The 26002-nt window shown below is 45.0% G+C and overlaps 1 protein-coding gene across 8 annotated transcripts in view; it reads left to right on the top strand.

Moving 5' to 3' along the window:
- The window catches only part of SRGAP2 (SLIT-ROBO Rho GTPase activating protein 2), a 291283-nt gene that overhangs the window by 229419 nt on the left and 35862 nt on the right, over positions 1-26002 (top strand). For all 8 annotated transcript variants that reach the window (XM_004610061.2, XM_055144899.1, XM_004610060.2 and 5 more), the window contains exons 9-13: positions 2928-3029; positions 4423-4620; positions 16614-16698; positions 20050-20077; positions 22073-22097. In XM_004610061.2, coding sequence (XP_004610118.1) covers positions 2928-3029; positions 4423-4620; positions 16614-16698; positions 20050-20077; positions 22073-22097 — 438 coding nt within the window. The remainder of the gene's footprint in view (positions 1-2927; positions 3030-4422; positions 4621-16613; positions 16699-20049; positions 20078-22072; positions 22098-26002) is intronic.

The following is a 26002-nucleotide window of genomic DNA, read 5'->3' as shown; positions in this document are numbered from 1 at the left end:
TCTCTCTTCATTCTCAGACTAGTATCCTGTGGAGGCAAGGTGACTTTATTTCCAACATTTCAACTTGTAGGTTGAAATCCAGTCGGATGGATATCTGGATCCCTTCTAGAAGTTCAACCTGAAATAACATGTGTTTCCTTGGCTCTGATTGGATGCTTAACCCTGAGCCAATTACTGTATCTGCAGTTCGTTGATTAATTGGCTGATGCCCAGATCACTGGGCGCTCCCTCCTCTTAATCCCATTCAAACTACATGACCTGGATTGGGATTTGTTTGGTTGATTTGAAGGAGTGAATTCGGGGCTACACTCCGTGGTGCTCAAGGGCTACTTTTTGGCTCTGTGCTTAGGGGTCACCCCTGGAGGTGCTAGGAAGATGATAGGCAGGAATCATATCAGGGTCAGCTGCATGCAAGGCACGCTCCTTAACCAATGTACTATCTCTCTGGCCCCCAGCCTGAATTATTGAGTTGGATGGTCTCATCGGCAGTCAGACCAAAGTCGCCGAAAGACATAGGGGTAGGATGGAGCCCAAGTGCTAGAGCATACATCTAGACTTTGCAGGACCCTGAGTTCTGGGTGACCAGAAATCAACAATGTCCTTTCTCAAAGATTGTCATCCAGTTTCTTTAGAAAACTCTGCTACAAAGTGACAGCTGTTGCAATGCAACTAAAGGAATTGCTGTCATTCATAAGCCACAGCGGAGAGTGCAACATTTCAAGGAGCCTAAAGACAAAAACGTGGAGATGATTTCTTTCCCTGCCTTTCTTGGGGAGAACCAAGCCATTTACAGTTTGTTTCTATTGCTATGACTTAGAACATGTCAGCATCTGAACAGATGGCAGAGTGAGACAGCAGCCCATGCAATTAGAGTAGGGGAAGGTGTGTCACCAAGCCCCAGGAAGCCCCATTCCCCACCTTCCCTGGCTTCTGGTCCAATTTGCCTTCCAAGTTCATTCTCCAGCTGCTACTGAGATTCTCAAGAATCAGGGGGACTTGGGGACTGAGTGGAGTGATACATTTTCTGGTGTTGCTGAGTAGTCTTCTGAGCCAAACAGCTTGTCTCTATAAAGGGGAAATCCAGGCGCAGGGTGCTCAGGCCCCTTCCTAGCTCTGTCAGAACCTCATTTCCATACTTCAGAGTACAGCTGGAATGTATTACCTTGCACCCTGGCAGAGAACCACTGCCAGAGCGTGCATCAGCAGCTTTGCTGCTTCTTAAAGGAATAGGCATGCGTGTGGTTTTTCCCTCAGTGATTCTTCCCTGCTAGCTCTGGGTCCCTTTAAACATCAATACCTTCTTCTTCTGCCTACATTTTTTTTTTTTATGATATATTTGATCAGTGGCTGAGCCATAAAAGGGGCCAAGGCCATTTCTAGGTCTTGCAAAGTTCCCACATTCCAGCCTAGCCTTCATTTGAGTGGAAAATAACTAGAGGATGATGGGGCAAGTCTTTGTTCGTCCCTGTAGCTAGCCTGTTCCTTGTCAGTGTGGGTTGCCTGTGGACTGTGGAGGCAGCAAGAGGGGCGGTGCCTGGAAGTCCTTGAACCAAAGCCAAAGTTCGCGTGGCATTTTGATTCGAAGCCCTGAAACTGCCGAAGGCCTCATAAGGACTGGTGTTCTGGGGTGCTCAGCACATGGATTGGAGCCAAGTGTTATCAGATCTCTGAGGAGGAGGTGCTTGGCTCTACCCTTGGTGCCCCCAGAGGCTTGTGCAGCTCTGAATGCCGGACTGGTGACATCAGGCAGCCAGAGAGTTTCACTTTTGGCACTAACCCATCCTGGTCACTGAGCTTTCTCCATTGTGTCTGCGTATCCAAGAACTAGAATGAAGTCAGCTCTCTGCAGATCCAAGAGCTGGCTCAGGGCACCTCTCCGCTGGGGGAGGAGATTGAGTCGGTTGGTTGCTTGAAAGGCAATGAAGGAAAATGTCAAGTCCTAGCCTCTTCCATTTCAAGGAGATTTTGTCTTTCCAAGCAAGAAAAAAAAAATGTCGGCGATCCTGATAAGGTCCCTGCTTATTTCTGAGGAAGGAAGAGCCCGGTGCCATCAGGGTATCTCTCTGTAGACACTAAGGGATGCTTCCTTGGCGGTGGAGTAACAGGAGCTGCCTCTGTGTAGGTCCTTCCTCTAAAACTGTCCACCTTCTGTTCCATTCCTCTCATTCTGGGGACTGTGGGTGGCCTCATGCCCATTCCATAGCTGTACTCTCATCAGAGCGTGGGTCCCAACCGTCCCTTCACCCAGGAGAACGTCACTGGCAGTTCTGAGGGAAGAGCAGCTCCCCACACACTGATCTGGTGAAGCGCTTTGGTAAGATGGTAGGGCTTTGAGAATGCCACGCTACCCTAGATGCCACACCCTCCGGTCCCCTCTGCTGTAGTCTGGGGCCTGGTTCCTGGCTTCACACGTCCTCATTGACTCAGAGTTCTCATGCAGGGGCCAGATTTATAAATACATACTGGCTGCCAGCAGCAGCAACTTAGCCGCCTGACCTACTTCTCTCCTGTTTTTACTCCGGTGTAGGATGGGGGTGAAGGAGGGGCCGGAGAGGTGGCCTCTTGGCCACCTAACAGGAAATTCTCGTAGTACCAAAGCACTGTTTATCTGGAGCCGGGGCTGCCCAAGGCACTTCCTGGCTGCCTTGAGTTTCCATGGGCCCCGCGAGGCCTTACCCTGCAAAGCACCGTCTAAAACTGGATCCCAAAGAGACAGGGTCTTTCTTAACAGGCCTCCCTCCTCATTCATTTCATGTGTTGTTTGGTCCTCGAAGAGGCACACACACTTTGGCTTTAGGTTTTGTCTTGAACACAGAAACTGAGCCTTACGACTTGAGTATCTATAGTTGTAGTATCAATAATGGGGCCCTGGGACTTTTGGAAGAACTTTGTCCTCTTCCTGACCTGGTATTGGTTTCTCTTGGCAGGCGTCCCAGCTCTGTGCCCAGCAACCTGTTCAGAGCGAGCTGGTACAGAGATGCCAGCAGTTGCAGTCTCGTTTATCCACCCTGAAGATTGAGAATGAAGAGGTGAGTTTCCTGCCTGCCGACAAGGCTCCGAGCTACCCTTTGGACTTCCCTACTGAAACGCTTGCTGCTGCCTATCTGGGAGCAGGTGGAAGGAGCATGTAGAGAATGTCCGGGCTTCTGCAAACATTTCCTAGCCAAATGTAGGCTTGGATTTTCTCCCTCTGCTACATCCTGCCCTTGAACTGCAGGAAGTTGCTCTTGGACTGCCAAAGGTTGAGCTCTATTTTGAGCTTTTGCAAAATGCTTTTTTTTTTCTCCTTCTACATTTAATCAAAATGGCATTTGGCAGCTGTGTGAACAATATTGTGTCTCTGAAACCACCCCCTCATGCCTGGCTTTTTCCAGAATATTCAGACAAATAGAGTCCTGTGACTTTAACACTTCAAACGTCTCTGTCCTCTTTTGGAAGGGCGACTTTCTTCTGGGATCTGGATGTTTGCTTTCAGCAACTAAGTGAAAAGAGCATTACGATTGATTATCTGCACTCCGCTCTTTGAACTTACATGATACCTCACCTGGCATCTCAGTAAGACATGCTTTTACAAAGAGAATCAGGAAGGACAGGATATGGACCCCTTAGTTTGCATGTAGGGAAACAAGCTCAGTTACTTCTTAAGGATTGTGAAACAGAACCTGAAACATTGCTAGAGTAGCTCTTCATACACTAGAATTTGTTTCTTCCCCTTAGCACTCCATTAAAGCTTAAATTTTTGTTAGGTTGGTTTTTTTGTTTGTTTTTTGTTGTTGTTTATTTTTTGCTTTTTGGATCACACCTAGCGATGCACAGGGGTTAACTCCTGGCTCTGCACTCAGGAATCACTCCTGGTGGTGCTCAGGGGACCATATGGGATGCTGGGAATCGAACCTGGGTCAGCCGTGTGCAAGGCAAACGCCCTACCCGCTGTGCTATTGCTCCAGCCCCGCAGATTGTTTTTTTTTTAAATAGACATTAATAATAGAGCTAGGTCAGGCATGTTAGGTCCTCATGTTATCGTCATTGGAGAATGTAGGTAGCTGATTTGTTTTTGTGTATTTTTGTCTTTTGGTTTGTATTTGACTGGGGCATTATTAGCTTGTGCTCATGGCTTACTCCTGGCTTTGCAGTCAGGATTCCCTTCTGAGAGGGCGCAGGGGAACATATGCAGTGTCTTGGATCCAACCCCTGACTGGCTGTGTGCAAGGCAAGGCCTCAGCCACTGTACTGTCTCTGTAGCCCCAGGGAAGCATTTTATAGCAGAGTCTGTGTGATGGTTGTCACTCAGGAGAAGTCGAGGAGAAGAAGGATGCCCCCCTGCTGACGGCCCCCTCCCTCCCTCCCCATTTTCTCACTTTCCTGACACCTGCTGTATTGCCACCTGCCTCTCATGCATTATGTCGGCCCTTGTCATGGCAGGTAAAGAAAACAATGGAGGCCACTCTGCAGACTATTCAGGACATCGTGACAGTGGAGGATTTTGATGTGTCTGACTGCTTCCAGTACAGCAACTCTATGGAGTCGGTGAAGTCCACAGTCTCAGAAACTTTCATGAGCAAGCCCAGCATCGCCAAGAGGAGAGCCAACCAGCAGGAGACTGAGCAGTTCTATTTCACGGTGAGGGGGCCCTTTGGCATATGGAAACTATCCACAGGCACTGTGGCACACAAGGGAGATTCAGAACTAGTTGTCGCTAAATTAAATTAAATCATATAAATTTACTTATGTTATTACTTAGTATTGTATATATTCCTTTTTTTTTTCCTTATTGGGTCACACCCAGCAATGTACAGGGGTTACTCCTGGCTCTGCACTCAGGAATCACTCCTGGCGGTGCTCAGGGAACCATATGGGATGCTGGGATTTGAACCCGGGTTGGCCACGTGCAAGGCAAATGCCCTACCCACTGTGCTATCACTCCAGCCACAATTCTTTATATATTATAAGGTATAGTATATAAAGAATGTGTTTTATATTATAAATTATTTTATATATAAATAAAAATCGTGCTGTTATAAATAATGTAAATTAAACTGCCACTGTCACTGTCATACCATTTCTCATCGATTTGTTCGAGCAGGCACCAGTAACGTCTCTCATTGTGAGACTTATTGTTACTGTCTTTGGCATATCCACTATGCCACGGGTAGCTTGCCAGGCTCTGCCATGCGGGCACGATACTCTTGGTTGCTTGCCGGGCTCTCCGAGAGGGGCAGAGGAATCGAACATGGGTCGGCCATGTGAAAGGCAAACGCCCTACCGCTGTGCTATCGCTCCAGCCTGTAAATTAAACAATTTAATTTAATCCACAGAAAGGCAGACTGGATATCCTAGATGTAGAGCTAACTCTGTTCTGAAGTCATTCCTCACTTAGGGTTGAATCTACAAATTGTCTGACAGAAATGCCCAGGAGAAAGGATGTTCTCAAGTACACTACCAAGAAGATTTATCTGTTTCCTTGTTTGTTTCTGCACACTCAACAGTACTCAGGAGATTCTCTTGATTTGGGTGCCAGTGATCACTTCTGGCAGTGTTCAGGGTACTGTGTGGTGCCAGGGGTCACATTTGCGCCTCCTACACACAGAAGTATGCACTTCGGTTCATTGAGTTGTGTCTTCTAGCCCAGATAATTTCTTTTTTTTTTCCCTTTGCTTTTTGGGTTACACCTGGCAATGCACAGGCACAGGGGTTACTCCTGGCTCTGCAGTCAGGAATTACTCCTGGCGGTGCTCAGGGGACCATATGGGATGCTGGGGATCGAACGGGATCGACTGAGTGCAAGGCAAGCGCCCTGCCCACTGTACTATCGCTCCAGCCCCAGATAATTTTTTTTTCAAAAATAAATGTTATTAACTAGGTACCTTTCACTTGAAAGTTTCTTTTAAAAGTCCGTATTCTTTTCTAAGTGATGCATTTACGCGTTTTTCATAAATGAAAATTTTCATGATCATACGTAAAGTTCAGAGGGGTCTGTAACATGCAGCATTATGGAGGGCTCCACAAACATTGTTGTTTTGTTATGTATACCAGTCTTCTTTCAGGCATGGATACTGCATTTTTTAAGTAGTGTTAATAGTCCTTTAGAAGGTCATGGATGTCTTTGGTACTGCTTTTTAATAATTAAGTTATTTTGAGCTTGCCAAGTAGGATTTATTGCATGATAAAATTTATTTCCTAATCTTCTGACAACCAAGAAAAGAGGAATTAAGTTTGCAGATGTGAGATGAAATATAGCCAGTGAATATGCATACTGATTCTGAATGTGAGGAATTAACTTGTTTTTCAGTTAAGAAAGACAGTCTGCTTGCAGTAAATTGGATTTTTCTTCCAACTGGAACAATTTGTTTAATTTTTCTTTGAACACTGCCCTTTCTTCATTAAGAACACTAGTGATTTGCTATCTGTTTTTAAAGAGAAATCTGTTTTTTAATTAGTTAAGCTAAGAATGCTTAAGATTTTTTTTTATCCTGCAAAAGGCTATTGAAAGAGAATGATTTAATCATATAATTCTTTCTTCTTTACTTCTTCTTATACAGAGAAAAACATGCTTGTTGTATAAAATTTAGAAGCAAAAAGAAGAAAACCGGGGTTGGAGCAATAGTATAGCGGGTAGAGCCTTTGCCTTGCATGTGGCCGACCCAGGTTCAATTCCCAGCATCCCATATAGTCCCCTGAGCACCGTCTGGGTGCAGAGCCAGAAGTAACCCCTATGCATTGCCAGGTGTGACCCAAAAAGCAAAAAAAAAAAAAAAAGGAAAAAGAAAACAAAAATAACCCATAATCCCACTACTCAGAGGTAGTATGTTAGGACATTTTTCTTTCCAGACATTTTTATGTATACACAAACATCATATATTTGTAATTTTATCACAAAAATGCAATATTGAAGATGGTTACTGTGAGGGCATGAGTCTTCCACCTCCCAACCTGCCAGCTTGTTGCCAATAAAGCTTTTTCTGAACCTATATTTTAAAAAAGGGGGCGGGGGGCGGAATCTTGCTTTACATAATGCTTTATAATCTGCTTCTTTCATTTTGATATTTTTCTGATTTATTGAATTGTAACATTCTTTAAATATAGGGCAAAATTCTAAAATCTATACAAAAAATAACGGAATGCTATTTTGGATCATTTTCTCATTTTTTTGTGAAATTTTAGCATATCTCCTTGTTTATAGTGTTTGGTAAATATTAAACATTTATTATCATCAACATTATCCATTTATTCACCCATCATTGTTGAATTATTCATTGCTATTTATTGAGGATCTATTATGTGCCAGACACTGCTATAAAATAAAAATGCAAAGATTATAAAATAAAAATGAATAAGATTTAGTATATGAAGAGAGAACTTTAATTTTTCACTTTGTATACTTCTAAATCTTTGCTCCCGGGTCCCGTTGAGCCCAGAATCCGAGATCAGAAAGTTCCACATTACCTGGGTTCCCTGAGACTTTGCTCATGTGTGAGGCTTGACCCTAGCATGTGGAAAGCGGCCTGGAGCGTGGAGGCAGTTGGGTAGTGGAGGTCAGCTGCTGGGGCTGGGTCCCTTGGGGCGGGGAGGGCTCTCACCTGCCCCGCTCTGGGGCGCCCCTGGCACAGAGTCCGGTGGCATGGTTATGGGACTGCTGTTTCTTCCGAAAGGGAACTTAAAATGAGGCCCCCGTAACCATGCCATCGGACTCTGCGTCAGGGGAGCCGGGCCGGGGGGGAAGGGGGGCGGGAGGCAGGTGAGAGCCCTCCCTGCCCCAAGGGACCCAGCCTCAGCAGCCCACCTCCACTACCCCCCGCCACCCCACCACCACCAAAAATTGGTGCATAATATAATGAATGACAACCAGGACTAAAGGAGTTAGAAAGACGTCACACACAGTGTATTACAGTTAATCATACATGATTGGGCCACAGAGCAATTGGAGGAATGGCCTTCCTTGAGCAAAGTGCATCATATTCAAAAGCTTTCGGCATGTACAAACCAGGATGAGACAGGAAGAGAGCTGCTTGTCTGTAATGCTGGCATGTCACTGTCCCAAGCTTCCCTATCTCAAGAGGCTGTTGAACACTCTTTAGAGGCTTTTAATAATAGGACTGTTTGGCTGGTCTGTCTGGACTGCTTAGATATGAAACTATTTAAAAACCAAATCTGTTTACATTGTGGAAGATTTCCGATTTCTTTTTTCTTTTTAGTTAAATAAGTGTGAACACAAAAATCTGTATTTCAGAGTTTCAGATTTACTTTCTGACTTTAAGTAAAGCTGTACTATTTGTACTCAAAATTGACCTTTATTAAGGCCAGGAGCAACTGTTCAAACTGGAGACCTCTCCAGTTATGCACACACCTCACCTTAGTGCTTGCACACCGAGAGCCTTTACCCCATTTCCTGTCCTTTGTGACCATCATGCTACTTATCAAAATTATGTGCAAATTTCCATAGCTAACAGGAACATTGCTCGTCTAGTACAAATTTACAAGAAAGTTCATCATTTTTGTGACTGGTTGCTTGGAATGCATCAGACAGTTTATTTCATGATAAAAAGACTTTTTGTGTGTGTGTGGTGAAGTGGACATTCAGAAGACGGGAGTGTGCGTGTTAACCAGTTTGACCCTGTTCTACCAGTCTTCCCAAAGCTGACCAGCTGCAGATGTGCCTTTTTTCGTTCTCTTGCCTCCACAAATGTTGCCCCTGACCTTCAAAATTATCAGAGTAGTGCATCCTGCAAAGTCCCTTCTTATTAAGAGGCCCTGGTTGTGACTTTGACAGCTAAATAGTGTGCCCTAGTGTCCAAGAGACCCGCCTGGAAAGCTTTCTGACCCCTGTAAGCTGTCATCAAAGTAGTCTGCACAGATGAATGACATCAGTTGGAAACTTGAAACATGACTTACAAATATAAAGACCAGTTGTTTTCAAGAGCCCCAGGAATTTAAAATCATAGTTATGATTTTAAATCTTGGAATATCCTTTTGAAATCTAGTTAAACTTCTCATGTGAACTTTGATTTGGGTTTTGTTTTATGGACCCAACTCAGCAGTTCTCAGGGATCACTCCTGGTGTGACTGGGGAACTGGATAGTGCCAGTAATTGAACCTGGGTCAGCTCTGTGCAAGGCAAGTGCCCTACCCATTGTACTGTGGCTTCAGTCCCTCAGGCAAAATATTTCTTTTAAAGCACCTTAAATCCAGAGAGGATGGGTAGCTTGTCCAAGGTCCCCAGCACGAGCTGACAGCAGAGCTCTGCTCCCCTATCTATAGGCCGCAGGCATTTCCTCTATATTCTGCCAGAGCTGAGTTTAAGGTAAGATCAGAATCCGTTCATCTACCTTCTCTTCTTGGCCCTATGTGAAGTCGCATTTCCTTGTCTCCCTTACTGTCATAGCTTTTCTGTCACTGTCACTGTCATCCTGTTGCTCATTGATTTGTTCGAACGGGCATCAGTAACGTCTCTCATTGAGAGACTTATTGTTACTGTTTTTGGCATATCCAATACGCACGGGTAGCTTGCCAGGCTCTGCCATGCGGGCGAGATACTCTCGGTAGCTTGCTGGGCTCTCCGAGAGGGGCAGAGGAATCGAACACGGGTCAGCCATGTGAAAGGCGAACGCCCAACCGGTGTGCTATCGCTCCATAATCCAGTAATGTTTACTTTTTCCCCTTTACTTTTTTATGCGATTATCAATTTTTTTTTAATTATTCAAGAGTCTTCAAAAGGATGTATAGGAAAAAGCCAAGGTTCTCCCCATCCCTTATTCCCACTGCCAGGGTTTGACACCAGCTTGTTTTGTATCCTTCCAGAAATACTCTAGGCTCTATAATCATTGCAATTAATTAGATTACAAATATAATGAAACACAAGGAATATAAGGAGAAGTAAGTATGCCACTCAAGCTACCCTTTGCATTCCTTTTTCACCTAATTTAATTCAGATATTATTTTTGTAATAGTCCCCAAAGATCTACCTCATTTTGTAATGGCTGCTCAAAATTCTGTTATGTAGGTGGGTTGTGATTAATTGGTTCTCTGCTGATGTGCAAAATGCTCTCATCAAAATTGCATAAGGCCAGCATTTCTTCTAAGTATTTCCTTGTGTGGAGTTTGGGTTACTTGTGTAAGGGAGAAGTAGGGAAGGGTTAGGCGTTATGACTGATAAAATAAAGCTAGGCTTCTTGAATTCTTGAGGACTGTTAGTTAAAGTATCAGGGAAATTTCAGTGCCTCGGCCAGTGCTGTGTAACAGTATTTCTCAACTTTTTCCCAACAATGACCCCTCTCTCACTTTATTTCCTTCTTGTGGGCCCCTTCTACTTCTTGGTCCCCTAGTCTCAGGCTGTGCTCCATTTGCTTGATTTCCATCTGTGGCTCCCTGGAATATCTTTGGGGCCTGCAGGGGGCCATCTGGCCCCTGATTAATAAACGCTGCTCTAGAGCAGCAGATTTAGGACTGGTGGTTCTAGATATTTTTATCTTGGTATTCTGTGGGCACGCAGTAAAGGGTGTTAAAGGGGTAGAGAACCAAATGCCCCTGCCCTGTCAATTAGTGGGGAGATCTGTACTCCCACTGGAAGATTGGCTCTATTAAGTGTTCTCTCTTGTTCTATTTTTGTCTTATAGTATTGCTTTATTAAGTATTCTGACACCTGTTTCCTGCTTTTAAAAAGGAGGAAAATATCAGTGTGTCCAGATGGTGAGGAAGCAGCCACTGTAGTGACATCTGTGGGTCTCTGCACAGGGGACTGGCGAGCAGAGCTCATGACTCCACCACGACTGCAGTGGTGAATGCTTACGGCCTGGCTTCGCACCAACTAAACTCAAGGCATGAGCTTTAGGCCCCAGAGTCAGAGTGCTTTTTTTTTTTTTTTTTTTAAGTTTTATTAGTGAATCACCGTGAGGTAGTTACAAACTTATGAACTTTCATGTTTGCATTTTGTTTACATCCCTCCACCAGTGCCCATTCTCCTCCACCAATGTTCCCAGTACCCCTCCCACCCCCCCCCACCCCATTCCCCCCACCCCACCCCACCTCTGTGGTAGGGCATTCCCTTTTGTTCCCTCTCTCCTTTTGGGTGCTGTGGTTTGCAATAGAGGCAATGAGTGGCATCATGTTTGGTCGATAGTCTATTTTTAGTGCACATCTCCTATCCCGTGCGGGTCCACAAACCACACTTCACCTGGTGTTCTGTTCTCCAGTCAGAGTGCTTTTCAAGGAAGGAAGTTCTACCCATTGTACTATCACTTCTGCCTCTCACGTGAAATACTTGTTTGAAAACACCTCAGATCCAGAGAGGAGGGGTAGCTTGTTCAAGGTCCCCAGCAAGAGCTGACAGCAAAACTCTGTTCCCCTGTCGATTGGCTTTTCCTCTATATCCTACGAGAGCTAAGTATTTAAAAATTAAATTTGAATAGCATTCTCATGTATGTATTTTTAATGTCCAGAAATGACTGCCTTCTTATATGTTATTTCTTAGGGATTACCTGCTTTCTTATGAATAGATAATTCATGTATAAGGAACACTGTTAATGCCTGCGAGTGATGGACTCTGGTAATTAGGATCACAGTCAGGATCACAGTCATGCTTATTATAATATTCTTCAATAATCTTGAAAAAAAAGATACGCCATTCTTCAGAAGGAGAAACTAAGAGTCTGGGAGTTAAGAATCTTATCCAGGGTTAGAAAATTTAATAAGTAGTAGGAGTACAATATTTCTACTCAGGCTTTTCATTTTACTATAGCTAAATGTCTGGAAGGGAAGACTCAGATGAAAGTTTGTTGTCTTATTACATCTTAATATAAACCTCATCACTAACTTAATAACCAATTAGAAACTGAGAAATAAATGAGTGAGACCATACCAACTGAATTGAAGGCTCACAGTGGCAAAAACAAAACAGAGATACAATACTCTGATCCCCCCCCTTTTTTTTTTTCAGGATAACACTTTATTTTTTTAACTTGCACGTTTTTTTTTAAATTAGATTGGTCATGATGATTTGTTGCATTCAATATTCCCATACCAATCACGCCACCCTCCCACCCATTATTTCCAGTTTTTCAACCACCTGCTCTTATAGCAGGCCCTGAATAATTTTTTATTTGTCTGTTATAAATAAGTTGCTAAAAATTATTTTTAAAAGTTTCTTTAGAAGAAATTTAGTGAATATTGTTGTATCTCACTATGGAGCTATTGAGTCCTTGTATAAGAGATTACTAACATGTTGTTACAGGTTAAGCTCTGTGTGTTTATATTTTGTAAACCAAGATTCGTTGCCTTCTACTTTACATCCCATCCAGTGTGGTTTGCTACCCCTGGTTTATCGGTGGTATAGAGTTTAAGATGTCACTCCAGAAATTCCAAAAAATTGAATGGGGTGATATAGTTGGGGTTAAATTTTTAATTGGATGATGACTTTGGGTGCCCCTGATGACTGCTCCTGACACTGGGTTCAGATCTGCAACTTGTTGATCTCTTCCAAAATTTATTTATGAGTCTCTGGATCATGACAGTTAATTAGCTTACTTGGTGCCAGAGGTGGTTCCTGCCAAGGCTTCAGAAGTACAGGGAGGTGGGGGAGAGGTAGCCCAACCCCAAATCTGTTAAAAGCCTGGAGATTTCAGTCACAAAACTTGCATACCTGAGCTTTTCAGCAGATTAATTTATGGATGAGGCTCGTTCCGAGCAGTGGAGTTTCTGGCCATGAGCATAGCAGCAATTGTGGAGCATGGAGATTTTTGTCTGCTGTGGCTTTGTTTGGGCAGGTGCTAAGATCATCTGCCCCCTCGCCTCTGGGGTGCCCCAGATATCTCAACCTGGCATGGAGTCTGGAAGCATCTCAGACTCTGCCCCCCTTGTTGAATAAATTATCCTTCATGATAATGTTGACTCTAAGTGCGATAGCTGGAAGTGGAGGGGTGTCTTAAGAATTTGATAGTACAGTGGGTAGGGGCTCTTGGATGAAGCCAACGGGGTTCAATCCCTGGCATCCCGTATGATCCCCAAGCAGCGTCACTCTGAATGCAGTGACAGGATCATCACCAGGTGTGTCCCAGAAACCAAAGACACAAACAAACAAACAAAATTATTTGGTATTGTTGATCTAGAGGTTCTTTGGGCTGGAGTGATAGCACAGCAGTTGGGCTTTCACTTTTCACGCGGCCGACCCGAGTTTGATTCCTCCGCCCCTCTCGGAGAGCCTGGCAAGCTACCGAGAGTATGGAGCCCGCGCGGCAGAGCCTGGCAAGCTACCCGTGCTTACTGGATATGCCAAAAACAGAAACAATAAGTCTCTCAATGAGAGATGTTACTGGTGCCCGCTCGAACAAATCGATGAGCAATGGGATGACAGTGACAGTGACAGAGGTTCTTTATCCTCCTTGGAGGAAAATTTCAGGCAGTAGTTTACCTTTGGTTTTTGATAAAGGAAACAAGGTGCAGGGAATGGAATAAACAAGAATTGCTGAATATTAGAGTATACTTAAGTGAAAACCATGATCCCTTTCGTCCAAGGAAGGGATTTTTGAGATCACACATAAACAAACAGTTCTTTTCTTGACTCCAGAAATCACTGGAAAGCCGCCTATTCCTCCCTTACCTCCTGCTGTGTCCGCTGTCTCTTCAGCCTTCTAACTCAGCTCCACCAGCAGATTAGCTGGTTTCTCCCGCATGCCTCTCCTACAATGGCCGCAAGGCTGTCGGGGAAATGTGAAGTAACCCGTTTGCACACTCTTCATGCCTGTCCCTTCCTATGCCCTCTCCTTTCCGTGGGACACTCTTAGCCCTTATTCCCCCAGTATTAAGGATGCAGATCATACTTTGACACAGTTCTTGCTCCTTCAGAATCTAATGAAACCTGAAGAGGTAATCCATCATCCCCTTTATCGGCTTGTTATTTATTTTAATGGTTCACCAAGTGACAGCTAGTGAACTGTGAACATGAATGAAAAATATAATGATTTCTGGAATCACACATAGAAATATCGAGAAGAAGGCATTTGCATTGCTCTCCCATCAGAATCGTAGCTGTATTTTGAGCCGTTTGATCTTATGTTAAGGGTTACCGTTTCTTGATGAATATTTCCCTCATTTGAATCTCCTGGGACAAAGTTCCGAAGGGGTGTTTTAGGATTCAGATGTTGGTAGTGGATGTTACCTGCACGGTTGTCACCTCTGGGCCCCAGGGTACTGTTCAGCCTCACAATTAGGTATTGGTTGGGGACTGGGATGCCACTGAGGGATAACAGAAGCAGGTGAGTTGGCAGCTGGAGCAGATGGAAAGGGAAAGGTGACAGGAGAGACTGTTTCCATGCAGATGTTCTTTTACAAAAGAACAATGGGAAAGAAGGAAGAGATCTTAGCTAATGCAGCTGATAGAATCTGGCATGGGTTTGGTTGGGGTTTTGTATTTATTTTAGAAAATAGGGGCATGCGTGGAGACTTGGTTTATAACTGCTGAGGATGGTTCTATCCAGAGGAAAGTGAGACTGATTCTCCTTCACTCATTCTTGAAGCTGTCAAGTGTATCTGCTAGGTGGGACACTACATGTCAGCAAAGAGGGAAATTTGGGGCCTGGAGGCACCTCTGGAAAGAAAGACCATCATGGCGAATATATTTCTATGCTGAGAAGTGCTGTCTGGAGGTGTGCACAGTACAGCAGGAGCCTGACAGGGTGCGTGTGAGGGCCAGAAGAAAGTGGAGTGTTCCCCAGAGGAAACAAAAGTTTTCTCTTATGTTCATGAGAAAGAGAATAGAAGTAGGGCAATAATAATCAATATATGCTTTTTTTTGGGGGGGGGTCACATCCAGCGATGCACAGGGGTTACTCCTTGCTCATGCACTCAGGAATTACTCCTAGCTGTGCTCGGGAACCAGATGGGATGCTGGAAATCGAACCCGGGTTGGCCACGTGCAAGGCAAACGCCCGACCTGCTGTGCTATCGCTCCAGCCCCTGAATATATGCTCTTGGTTAAAGTTTAACACTGGACAGAAGGTTCTGAATAAAAAACAACTCACATTTTTAAACCTATTCTTTTCTGCCTTCATCCTAAGTGGAATTAGCGATAAAATCAAAAATTTGGTGTGTGTTTATACTTTTCTGTTTAAGACCTTAAAAGAAAGTCACTGGGCTGGGAAGACAGCTCAGAGTGGCAGAATAGAGGCCCAGCATGTGCAGCCCTAAATTTGGGCACCTCATGGCCCCCTGCACACCCCCTGGTGAGGTCCTAGTGGTCCCCAAGTGCCACCTTGTGGACTGATGGCCTGTTCCAACAGTAAGAGCCTCACTGACAGTACCCCCACTCTATCCTCTGCACTTTGGGTGTGACCCCTGCTTTTTTAAAAAGCCAGGAGGGCTGGAGCAATAGTACAGTGCTGGTAGGGCAACCTGATTTAGATTCCAGGGCATCCCATGTGGTCCCCCGAGCATCATGAGGAATAATTCCTGAGTGTAGAGCCAGGAGTAACCTCTAAGCATTGCCAGGTATGGCCCAACTCCACACCACACACACACACACACACACACACACACACACACACAATCAGTATTATTTTATTTTTGAAACTTTCATCCACTTTTATTGTCTCCTTCCATCTCATCAGTTACTCACACAGATGTTATTCTCGGGACCCTTCCGTTCTGCCTCGGAGTTTAGGCTTGGGCAGATGACTGCTGACTAAGCAGATTCTTCCTGTCTTTGCAGCAGGAGACAAGTAAGACAAACTAAGATTCCCCAAGAAAAACCACAGCAGAGGGAGAAAGACTCATGCCAAGAGTCTGAAGGCCTGGGTACAGCAATCACGTACCACCTGGGGCAATCAGTGCTTCCTCTGACACCCTCTTCTCTGAGGCCAAAGAATACTATCTTTCCTGGTGTACTACAGCATCATCCCAAGAATCAAATGAGAGTGTGTGCGCCGAAATACTCAAAAAACTCTTAATTGACGCTGCATCTGCAGTTCAAAAGCAGATGCATGCTAAATATATACTCAGTTTATATATGAGTTTATATGGCAAGTAGTGTCTCTCACTGTGGGTGTTGAGAGATGGCGAAGAAGGATAGCGCATTGGGATTTTAGCTGCTCATGCAGGCAGGGTCACATTTCTGTAGTTCACCTTGTGATTGGAGCTGGCGGTGGATGTGCCCACGGGTGGGTGTGTAAAGGGGGAGGCAGCCCCTTATTTGGAGTGCTCAGAATCCCAGCTTCCCCCAGGACTCCACAGGAGGAGGCAGCCAGGACACAGATGCGCTGCCAGCTGCACTGGGGCCTGGCAGGGGCCGAGCCTGCCGTTGGCCTTGCCCTGTGAGGATGGGGTGCACCCTCAGTGGGGCACTCGTCTGTCTGTGAAGGCTTGTTGGCAGGTGTGTGTCCTCAAGCAAAGACCCACATTCAGTCTCTCTCCTGCTCCCCCAGCCTTCTCGCCGGTGGAACTGAAACGCAAATGGAGTGCTCTAGAGAAGAGTTTCTTACGTTGACCAAGGGGGAGCCTCCAGAAAAACATGAAGCGGGTTAAAAATAGACCTGGTGCAAATTGGTTCAGAAACCAGTGCTCTCTTTGACAGCCGAGCATTCGTGATGAAGTCTGATTGCTTTTTTTTTTTCTCCCCTCCTTCCTTGCAGAAAATGAAGGAATACCTGGAGGGCAGGAACCTCATCACCAAACTGCAAGCCAAGCATGATCTTCTCCAGAAAACCCTGGGGGAAAGTGAGTATGGGGGCACGGCTGAGGTTTGGCCGTGAGGGGCCAGCCCTCCCACCTCCCAGCCAAGCTGCGTTCCTGGATCTTGCTCCGTGAATGCATTCTTTTTCCTAACGCGTCTGTTGTGGAGGCACACACCCCAGATGACTGCCTGACTAATGGGAAAAGACCAATGTTTAATGAAACACCAGTGTTATGTGCACATCTGTACCCACGCCCCTCCTGTGCCTCCTCTGACACGACCAGGAAAAGGCCCTGCTAGGTCTGTCATTCTCCAGATACTGAGTTAAAACCTTTAGCTCCTCTGTGGTCAAACTGAGACTGCGGCAGAAAGGTAGACGGGCCTCAGGAGGAGAGGGCCTGCTGAGGGGCAGAGCCAGTGAGTAGAGCACTGCTTCCTGTCGCTTCAGGGTAGAACTGCAGCGCCAGTCAAAGGTGATGCTTTGCATCATCTAATGTCTTGATGCAAAGTGGCAGAAAGTCCTTTCTCTGCTTCTGCCACGCTGAGGCCGTGATACTGAGTGGATGGTCTCATCTCGTAGCCTGATTTTAACCAGACCTTGGAAAACAGCGAGGCAGAGAGAGACTCAGCTGGCGTTCTGGACTTTTTCTCCTCAGCTGTCAAACAGAAGGTTGGAAGAGAAGCTTCCCTGGGGCTCTTGGCACCCTGCCTGGGTCTCCTACCTGGCTCTCAGCAGCCTATGATTAATGGGATTCCCAGATTGGGGATGCCTCTGCCCACCCCACACACCCACTTCTCCTTCCCAACTAATCTTCTCACTTCAAGATAGGAAGTGCGAACTTGCACTGCCAGAGAGATCTGATCCTTTAAGTAAATTCCTGAGCATGCTTCCAGCAAGCTGCAGAGTATAGATAAATGTCTAAAATGCGCTGAATTTTGCACCCTGCTTTTCATACCAGTTGCCTACCCAACCTGAAGTATTCCCCCCAGATGATAAATTTTCTTATTTCTAGTGTCTTTGATCTTATAATGATTATGTTTAAGGTGTGTGTGTGTGTGTGTGTGTGTGTGTGTGTGTGTGTGTGTGTGTGTGTGTGTGTGTGAAGAAAACCTATTAGAAAGCCTAGAAATCAATGACTTCTGTTCTTTTTCCCTTCCACCATGCAAAGGAATCAGGCTGAGGAGTTTGGGCATTGAGATCCAAATTTTACTTTATTTGCATCTCCTGCCCTGAACAATTCTACGTTTTGCTTCGAGAGGGCCTAGCTCAGGTGGTAGAGCACCTGCCTCCGCAGACGGCACAGCCCACGCCCAGCACATGCCGAGTGCAGTCCCGCAGCTGCAGCGTTGCTAGCTCGGTTTCCCTGTGCACAGACCCAGAAACACCACAAGCAAAGCGTACGAGAGCACCACACTTCGGTGGACAACCCCTCTCGAGCACCATAACACAAGTGTGGGGGCACCACCACCACCACATCAACAGATGGGAAGAAATGGGGAAAATAAAAATTCAAACAAAAATGTAACTTATGAAAAATTTTTACGCTGGGTTATGTAGATTGTTCCATGGGGAAGCAGGGGAAAGAAAGCCCAGAATATTTGAAGAAAGCAATATTGAAATTCATAATCACAGTGTCATTTTGCCAAAAGAAGCTAAGCATAGTCAATAAGTGCAGCAGGGAACAGGACCATAGGATGTGACTGTGCGGGTCCATGGATTTAGATGTGAATGTGTGTGTACATGTTGTGTTTGAGTGGATGGGTTTGCATACGCCCCTACACACTCCAGTTGCATTAGGATGGAGGAGCAAAGGTTGGTGACCATTCATTAGTGTTGCAAATTGCCTTAATCTAAAGATGACAAGTTTCAATGTACGGAAAACAATAGATGAAGATTTTTCTGTGTGTATGTCATCATGTTCCTGCATTCTGTATATATTTGTCACTGTAATTCAAGAGCCCTGTGTTCTTGCCACAGAGGGATAATTGATGGGTATGAATATTTCAGATTGAAAATGGGACAGATGTTGAAAATAATGGCCCAGAATAATATTTTTGCAGATGAAAGCTGAATCTTTAGTGATGAGAATCTGTAAGGAGGCACCATAGAGGAGGGTGTAGCTCTCGATTGAGCTGACCTCAGCCTCATCAACAATTAAAGGCAGTCCGGGAAAGTCAAGAAAAAGTCCTGCCTCAAAATATTCCCCAGTTTAGGGGCGGAGCAATAGCACAGCGGGCAGGGCGTTTGCTTTGCACGTGGCCAACCCGGGTTCAATTCCCAGCATCCCATATGGTCCTCTGAGCACCGCCAGGAATAATTCCTGGTGTACAGCCAGGAGTAACCCCTGTGCATCGCCGGTTGTGACCCAAAAAGCAAGTGTGTGTGTGTGTGTATATATATATACTATATATATAATATATATGTGTGTGTGTGGTGTGTGTGTGTGTGTGTGTGTGTGTGTGTGTATACACACACACACATTTCCAGTTTAGAGTTGCTTTTCCAGGAGTTTGAAGCAGGAATATGGGAGAGCTAATCTCCATCTAGGGAAAAACCAAGTTCAGCCTCTATTTTGGTTTTCCCTGGGTTATCCAATATGAATCTGATACAGACCAAGCTTGATTAACTGTGGATTCAAAGAGAGCAATACAGGTTATATAATAACCCAAGTAAACAGGTGTGTATGTTTTCTCAAACATAAAAATACTGCTGAAAAAAATCTTGTAAATACCTCTTATAATCCTTAAAAATTTCAGTCTCTTTTTTCAAAAGTGCACTGTGACCCATTAAACGTAGTATTAGGGCCCACTCTGTGTCAGTTTGATGGCAGTCTCCCTGTCAGCCAACGCTAAATCTCATTTTTCCTTTGCTACCTTTACCCACTAGGAGAACTCAGTAGGAATCTGAAGCTAGAACTCCCATGTATTTCTCTCCCCAGTTCCCTACATCCCTTCCTACCTTCACCTGTGTGTGTTCGTTCATGCATTCATACACCGGTAGCAAGTAAACGTGTCTCTCCCTCCAAAAACAAAGAGAATGCAATAGGAGGGAATCTGAATTTCATCTCTGTGGAGACTCCCCCTAACTTGTTCTCTAAAGTGTCATCTGTCTTGCTCTTGTGCTTTCTACATCTCCCTCTGTTTTCCCTTTGGGAAACCGAGTTGTCAAATCTAAAGTTTAGACATTTCACTGTCCTTGGTCTGAGAAATAGTACTTGCCCTGAAAAGGGGTCTAGACACTTTTCTTTATGCCTCAGGAGGCCTGAGGCCACGTCCTGGGGAACCCTCGTATGACCAAGAGGAAGTTTCCCTCTGCTTTGGTTTAACCAAAGCATTTAACCATTCTACCCTCTGCTTTGCTTTAACGTGTGCTTTTTGCCTTTGTCTTTCAACAGGTCAGCGGACAGATTGCAGTCTGGCCAGGTAGGTGTGGCCTGAGATGGGCTGCAAGGGGTGACAGAGACACTCCAGACAGACCCGCCTGGGAGGCAGCCCGGGCACTGGGCTGGAAGGGGGCTGAATGCCTTTGCAAAGGAGTGGCCTTTGGCAAGCTTGCTTCCTTCCCTTTGTTTTGCTGACCCCATCTGACCTCACATGGAATTAGGGTTTGCTGTGATAGCAGGAAAAAGCGGATTAGAACTCAGAGGAGGAAGTAGTGTTTTGATGAAATAGCCCAGGGATTCCCCAGTGCCACTAGACTGCAGCCTAATAGAAACTTTCGACCCTGGAGGATCCTGGTAACTGAAGTTTACTTGCCAAACTCCAACCTACAGGGCTTTGGGAAATTTTCTGACTCAGAGAAGGAAGATCAGGAAATAGCATTTGATCAAATATCTTTTTATACACAGGGGAAAAATGATAGTCCTACGTAGAGACTGTTCTTAGATAATGAAATACTACATTGTGTTTGGGTAGAAATCCTTACCTGATGTAGAAGTGTAACCCTCCCTTGCCCCATTCCAGCCAAATATTTTCCTTCACAGTCATGATACTGCTATAAGAAAGAAAACTTGAGGCCAGAAAGATAGTATAGCGGGCAGGCATTTGCCTTGCATGTGACTGATCCAGGTCCAACCCCTGGAATCCCCAAGGAGTCATTCCTGAGTGCAGAGCCAGGAGTAACCCTGGGCATAGCCAGATCTCTGGCTCAAAAACCCAAAAAAAAAAAAAAAAGTGGGGGGAGGGAGAAAGGAAGGAAGGAAGGAAGGAAGGAAGGAAGGAAGGAAGGAAGGAAGGAAGGAAGGAAGGAAGGAAGGAAGGAAGGAAGGAAGGAAGGAAGGAAGGAAGGAAGGAAGGAAGGAAGGAAGACAAGTTGGCAGAAACAAATGCATTCATTTGGTCAGCAGTGTCAGATGCCTTAAAATGTGCTGATTTAACTGGAGAGAGTTTTAATGAGCTGAACTCCTTAGAGACCTTGGGGTAGCCTATTATATCAACCACTTATATCTGCCAACACACACAATAATCACGAGGCCATTTACAATTATAGGCTCATTATTTAGAAATAGCTTCAGTTGGCTTTCATCATTTTGTCATAATGGATCACAATGAAGATCCCATTAATATACCAGTCTGGGTTACTGCAGGGAACCAGGATAATAGAAATCTGTGGAATCTATATTCCTGGCAGTAGAATCTTAGTGTAAGTTCACGTATAACCTACCGCTGCAGAAAACTCCACGGGGACGAAAATTACTGAGTTCAGATTTCTTGTACGTTGTTATTTAGCTATGTGACTTTAGGCCACGCTTTACTCTGAACTTCAGTTTCTTTATAAGTCAAGAAAAAAAGATGCCACTGGATCCTCAGAAACAGCCAGGTAGAGGGGCAGAGGGCCTGGATCACCCTCTTCACAAGGCAGCTGCCCTTTGTGGGATATTGAATCTCTGAGTCAGATTCGCTGGAAGAAAGGGCTTCTGAGGCGAAACAGCTTGAGACGCCTTTGCCAAAGGATCACCTAGATTCCGTCCAGTTTGGACACACTGTTTGTTTTGTTTTGTTTGTTTTAAGAAGCGGGGGTGGGGGGGAAGCTTTTTTCCCCCTAAGATTCCTGAAAGAGAGGGGGGGGTGGAGAGAGAGAAAGAGAGAGAGAGAGAGAGAGAGAGAGAGAGAGAGAGAGAGAGAGAGAGAGAGAGAGACTCTGCAGCCTCTCATTTACTCATGTCTCCTAGCAAATGGATCCCGTATCGTCTAACAAAAATATATTTACTGCAGAGTCTTTCATGTTTTTGTGGGGGGGAAAAAAAAGTTTCATTGAGCTCTGTTTGGAAGACAACTTATCAATAAGTCTCTTAGTCACTTCTGGGGGATGAGCTGAAATAATATGACTTGTTTCATTAACCACCAGACAAGAGTGTTTTTAATTCCATTTTCTCTTTCCTTTGCTGGATCACTTCTCTCTGGTGGGGACGACCACAGGCGTAGCTCGACTGTGAGAAAGCAGGTAAGGTTCAGTAAGAGCCAGGCTGTCCTGGTTTAAAAATGGTTACTTCCCACAGTCGTTCTTGAAATTGGGAGCTGGACAGACACTTTTCTGACTTCCTGCCTGTGTTTGAAATATGCCCTTTAGTCATCATCTGTTTATTTTATGACAGCCCCACAGATTCTGCTTGTTTAATTGGAGTGGCCATGGTCTTTTAATTGTTCCTCTCATTTCTGTTCATTTACCCTGATACTGAAGATTTGGTGTGACTGTGGCAGATTGTGCCAGAACTGTCCATGACTTCATTTTACTAGGCAATGAAAGAGACTCCACACTTGATCCATAGGTACCAATATGTGATTAATTCACTGCAGCTGATCAGTCATCTAGCCCGATTCCATTTTCAACATGAATCTGGACTCGGCTCTGAGTGGCGATTGCTATGCATGTGTCAGGAGCATCTTTAAAACCAGCAGCATGAAAAATCCACACCAACGGATCATCTCAGCAGCACTAAACTTTTTTTAAATTAATTGATATATTTCTTTTTTTGCAATAGTGAATTTGATTTCCTAGTTACATTTTATGAAATGATTTTGTATTCCTGAGCTCATCCTAGCTGTGCGGTGTGCATTTAGCAGAGAGAGAATGATGAGAACTCGGAAGAGTCTTTGTGTGAAAATTCATTTTTGGTACTTTACGGCGGCTGTAGCCACAGGGCGCTAACGGCACGAAGCAGGCGCCTGGTTTCTGTGGCATTGGCAGCCCCAGCAGGCACGTTAGCTGATCTGACTGCGACGGCTGCTTGGGAAACGCGGGTGACATTGCCTTCACTTAGCTTTGCTGTGACTCTTTTTCCCCCCTTCCCTACTTTGAATCTCATTTTAATGAGAACACAATCAGATACAATGACACATTGTTCTAAATTTTTTAATATGTTTTCAAATAATATTGTCGTATGTATTTGAATGTACTCATCATTATAAACACCTGCGTATACTAGCACAAATCAGTAAGTACATGTTTTTAGTTTTAAATTCTAGCAGTAGAAGTCTTTTTTTTCCCCCAGTTTGTATCGAGATAACATGGTTTACAACAGTTCCCATATTGTTCCGTACTTGCCGTCCCCGTGTAATATTTGCCATCCCGATATCTCCTGTACAGATATGACCCCAGAAGTGCTCAGGGCCTCCGTGGCAGAGCTCTGGCCTTGAAGGCGGGAGGCTTGTGAGTTCCGTCCCCAGCACCCATAGTGCCATTGGCACAGCAATTGGTAATCACTGGTGCCACAACAAAATGTGTAGTCTCCCAACACACTACAGCCCCGGGCATGTGCCACCTGGCATTCCCCACGACTAACGTGTGTGAGCACTGCTGTGAAACCCCCAGTTATTGCAACCACAGCTAAGGGGGGGAGACTGGGGTCAGGAGAAACTAATGCCTGGCAAATCCGAGCTTTCTTTCATTGGCGATGAGATGACAAAGAAGACACGTTTAGACTTTATCTGCCCCCTTCCTGACTTCTGCTGCAGACCCCCGGGCCCCTGCGCTCTAGCCTTTCACAGGTTATTTCTACTAGCCACCCCTCAGCTCTCAGTTCAGAAGTTGTCTTAGTGTGATTGAATGTGGATTTGGCTGATTTGTTCTTAAATGACACAGATCGTAAGATTACATAACTTGAAATATTGTGAACCCGAGAATTAAATTGACGTCCTTATGTTGTAGGAGGGGAGAGGAGGGGCAGAAAAGAAAAGAAATGCAGTGAATATGAGCATATAGAAATCAGTCAGCCGCATGCAAATTTGGTGACTAAGTAAGGGTCTTTGGAGGTTCACTGAAACAGGTACATCCTGGGGTAGGGAAAGGTAGGTGGAGGAGGCAAAATGACTCATTTGAGGCTCATGGATTAGAGGGAAGATGGCGGGAGGATGTGAAGCTTTTGTGGACTTTGTCCAGTCCCCTCCGCCCCCCACCCACCCACTGGGCTTAATTGGAGCAGTTCTCTTCTCCGAAAGAGCAGCATTTTTGACCCACTCTTGCCTGCCACAGATTATGCCTCTGAGCTACTTCTGACTTGCTGCTGGTAACCATAGGCATTCAGGTGAATAAGTTTTAAGCCTTATTTTGGGCTGCCATTAGTATTCCGCTTATTACACGTAGAGGCAGAATTTTGCACTCAATGTCACTTATTGAAACCAGCAACCTCTAAGTTCTCCACCCTGTCTCCTTCTGGCCAGAAAATCTTCACACACCTTCATATTGCTATTCCCTTCTCACTGGTACTGCTGTTTGCAAAAGAAAACATAACAACTACGTTTATAAAGCATTAAAAAAAAAATTCCCTGAATTGGGGCTTTTTGCTCTTTTACGTAGCGGAAGTGTGTAAAGGATTGACAAAAGATTCTTCCCCCAAGATCACTAACTGCAGAAGGTGGTGCTGGCGACAGAAGGGCTGACACTGGCGCCTGTGTCTGGAGAGCCAGAGGAAGCAGCTGAGCATTTGGGTCGCTGAGACCTTCCTGAGTCCAGCTCCACCTTAGCACACGCAGTGCTGCCTTTGGCAGCATCACGGGTTTCCTGCAAGCTCGGGAGCTGGAGGGCATGCCAGCTCTCCTCTCAGCGTGACATCTTCCTGAGGTCCCGCTGCGTCCCTAAGTAAAGCCAAACCCCATGGCTACCCTCGAAAATTCAGCATCAGTGGAGGGGAACACGACCAGCCTGTGAAGGGGGCAGGAGCCACAGGACTCATTCGACTTGCACAGTTAAGGAATTCTCGATACGAACATCGAAGATCCTTTCTGCCGGTTTTAGATCCCCTCGGAGTGACTCATTTCTTCCCCCCTCTCGTGCGTTAAGCCGCACTCCAAACCAAGCTGTTTTTTAAGTCATGTTTGGCGTGCACACCTGGCAGTGTTTACCAAGGTTCCAAGATGTGGGATGGGTGATAGTGAAGGGTTCATTCTCAGGAGGAAAATGCCTGGGTTTGAGTTCTGGCTCTTCCGCTTGGAGTTATGTCACCATATGCAGCTATTACAACCTCTCTAATCTTCATTTTCTCATCTGTCAAATGAGGATAATAATAATAAACACCTCATGGATTTGCTACTAGCACCCATCCATCAAAGTGTTTAGTGCATGGCCCAACGCCTCTATTAATCCCTCTGTAAATGTTAAGCACATGTTCATGTGGCAATAGGAAATATTACTCATCTCAGCACCAGTCTCCTCCCTAGTTTGTATATACCAAGTGGAGGCCCGGAGGAATTAAATGAGGTTAGAGTTGTATAACAAAATGGCAGAGCAAAAATGGATATCTGAGAATTCTTCTTTGCTTACTGCCAAGTTGAAGTAGTCTCCACTATTCCCAAGAGTTGACTTTATAAACACACACACACACACACACACACACACACACACACACACAACTCTGCTTTATTTTTTTAATCTTTTACGCCTAACAAACTCCCTTTCTTTGGGGCAGAAGGAGCCTCCCAAAAGCATTGCTTCAAAGGCCCTGGGCTCTTCCCAGAAGTGCATGGCGGGTCTTAGGGTTGCATCCGAAGATGCGTTTCTGGGGATCAAATCCAATTGACCATGCATGCATCTTAACCCTTGTACCATCACTCCATCCTCCATTCCCTTTTCAGACGCTTCATTGGTTCATTCTATTGCCCTTAATTGATTTTAATTGAGCACCTCATATATGAGAACATCATGACCAGTGTTCAACATGCAAAAATTGACCTAGCATCTATTCTCTGAAGTTTCAGCTGTAGTAATCACAAATGCAAACCCACATACACACACACACACACACACATACACAATTAAATCACAGTCAGGACTGAAAGAACAAGTACAAGGTGCTGAGATGAGTCTTGAACTCTTGAACTCATATGGGGAGTCTGGGAAAGCACCTATGAGGC

The sequence above is a fragment of the Sorex araneus genome, chromosome 7 (assembly GCF_027595985.1).
Source record: "Sorex araneus isolate mSorAra2 chromosome 7, mSorAra2.pri, whole genome shotgun sequence".
Lineage (NCBI taxonomy): Eukaryota > Metazoa > Chordata > Mammalia > Eulipotyphla > Soricidae > Sorex > Sorex araneus.
The sequence above is the reverse complement of the archived record's forward strand: the minus strand, read 5'-3'. Positions and strand labels throughout refer to the sequence as shown.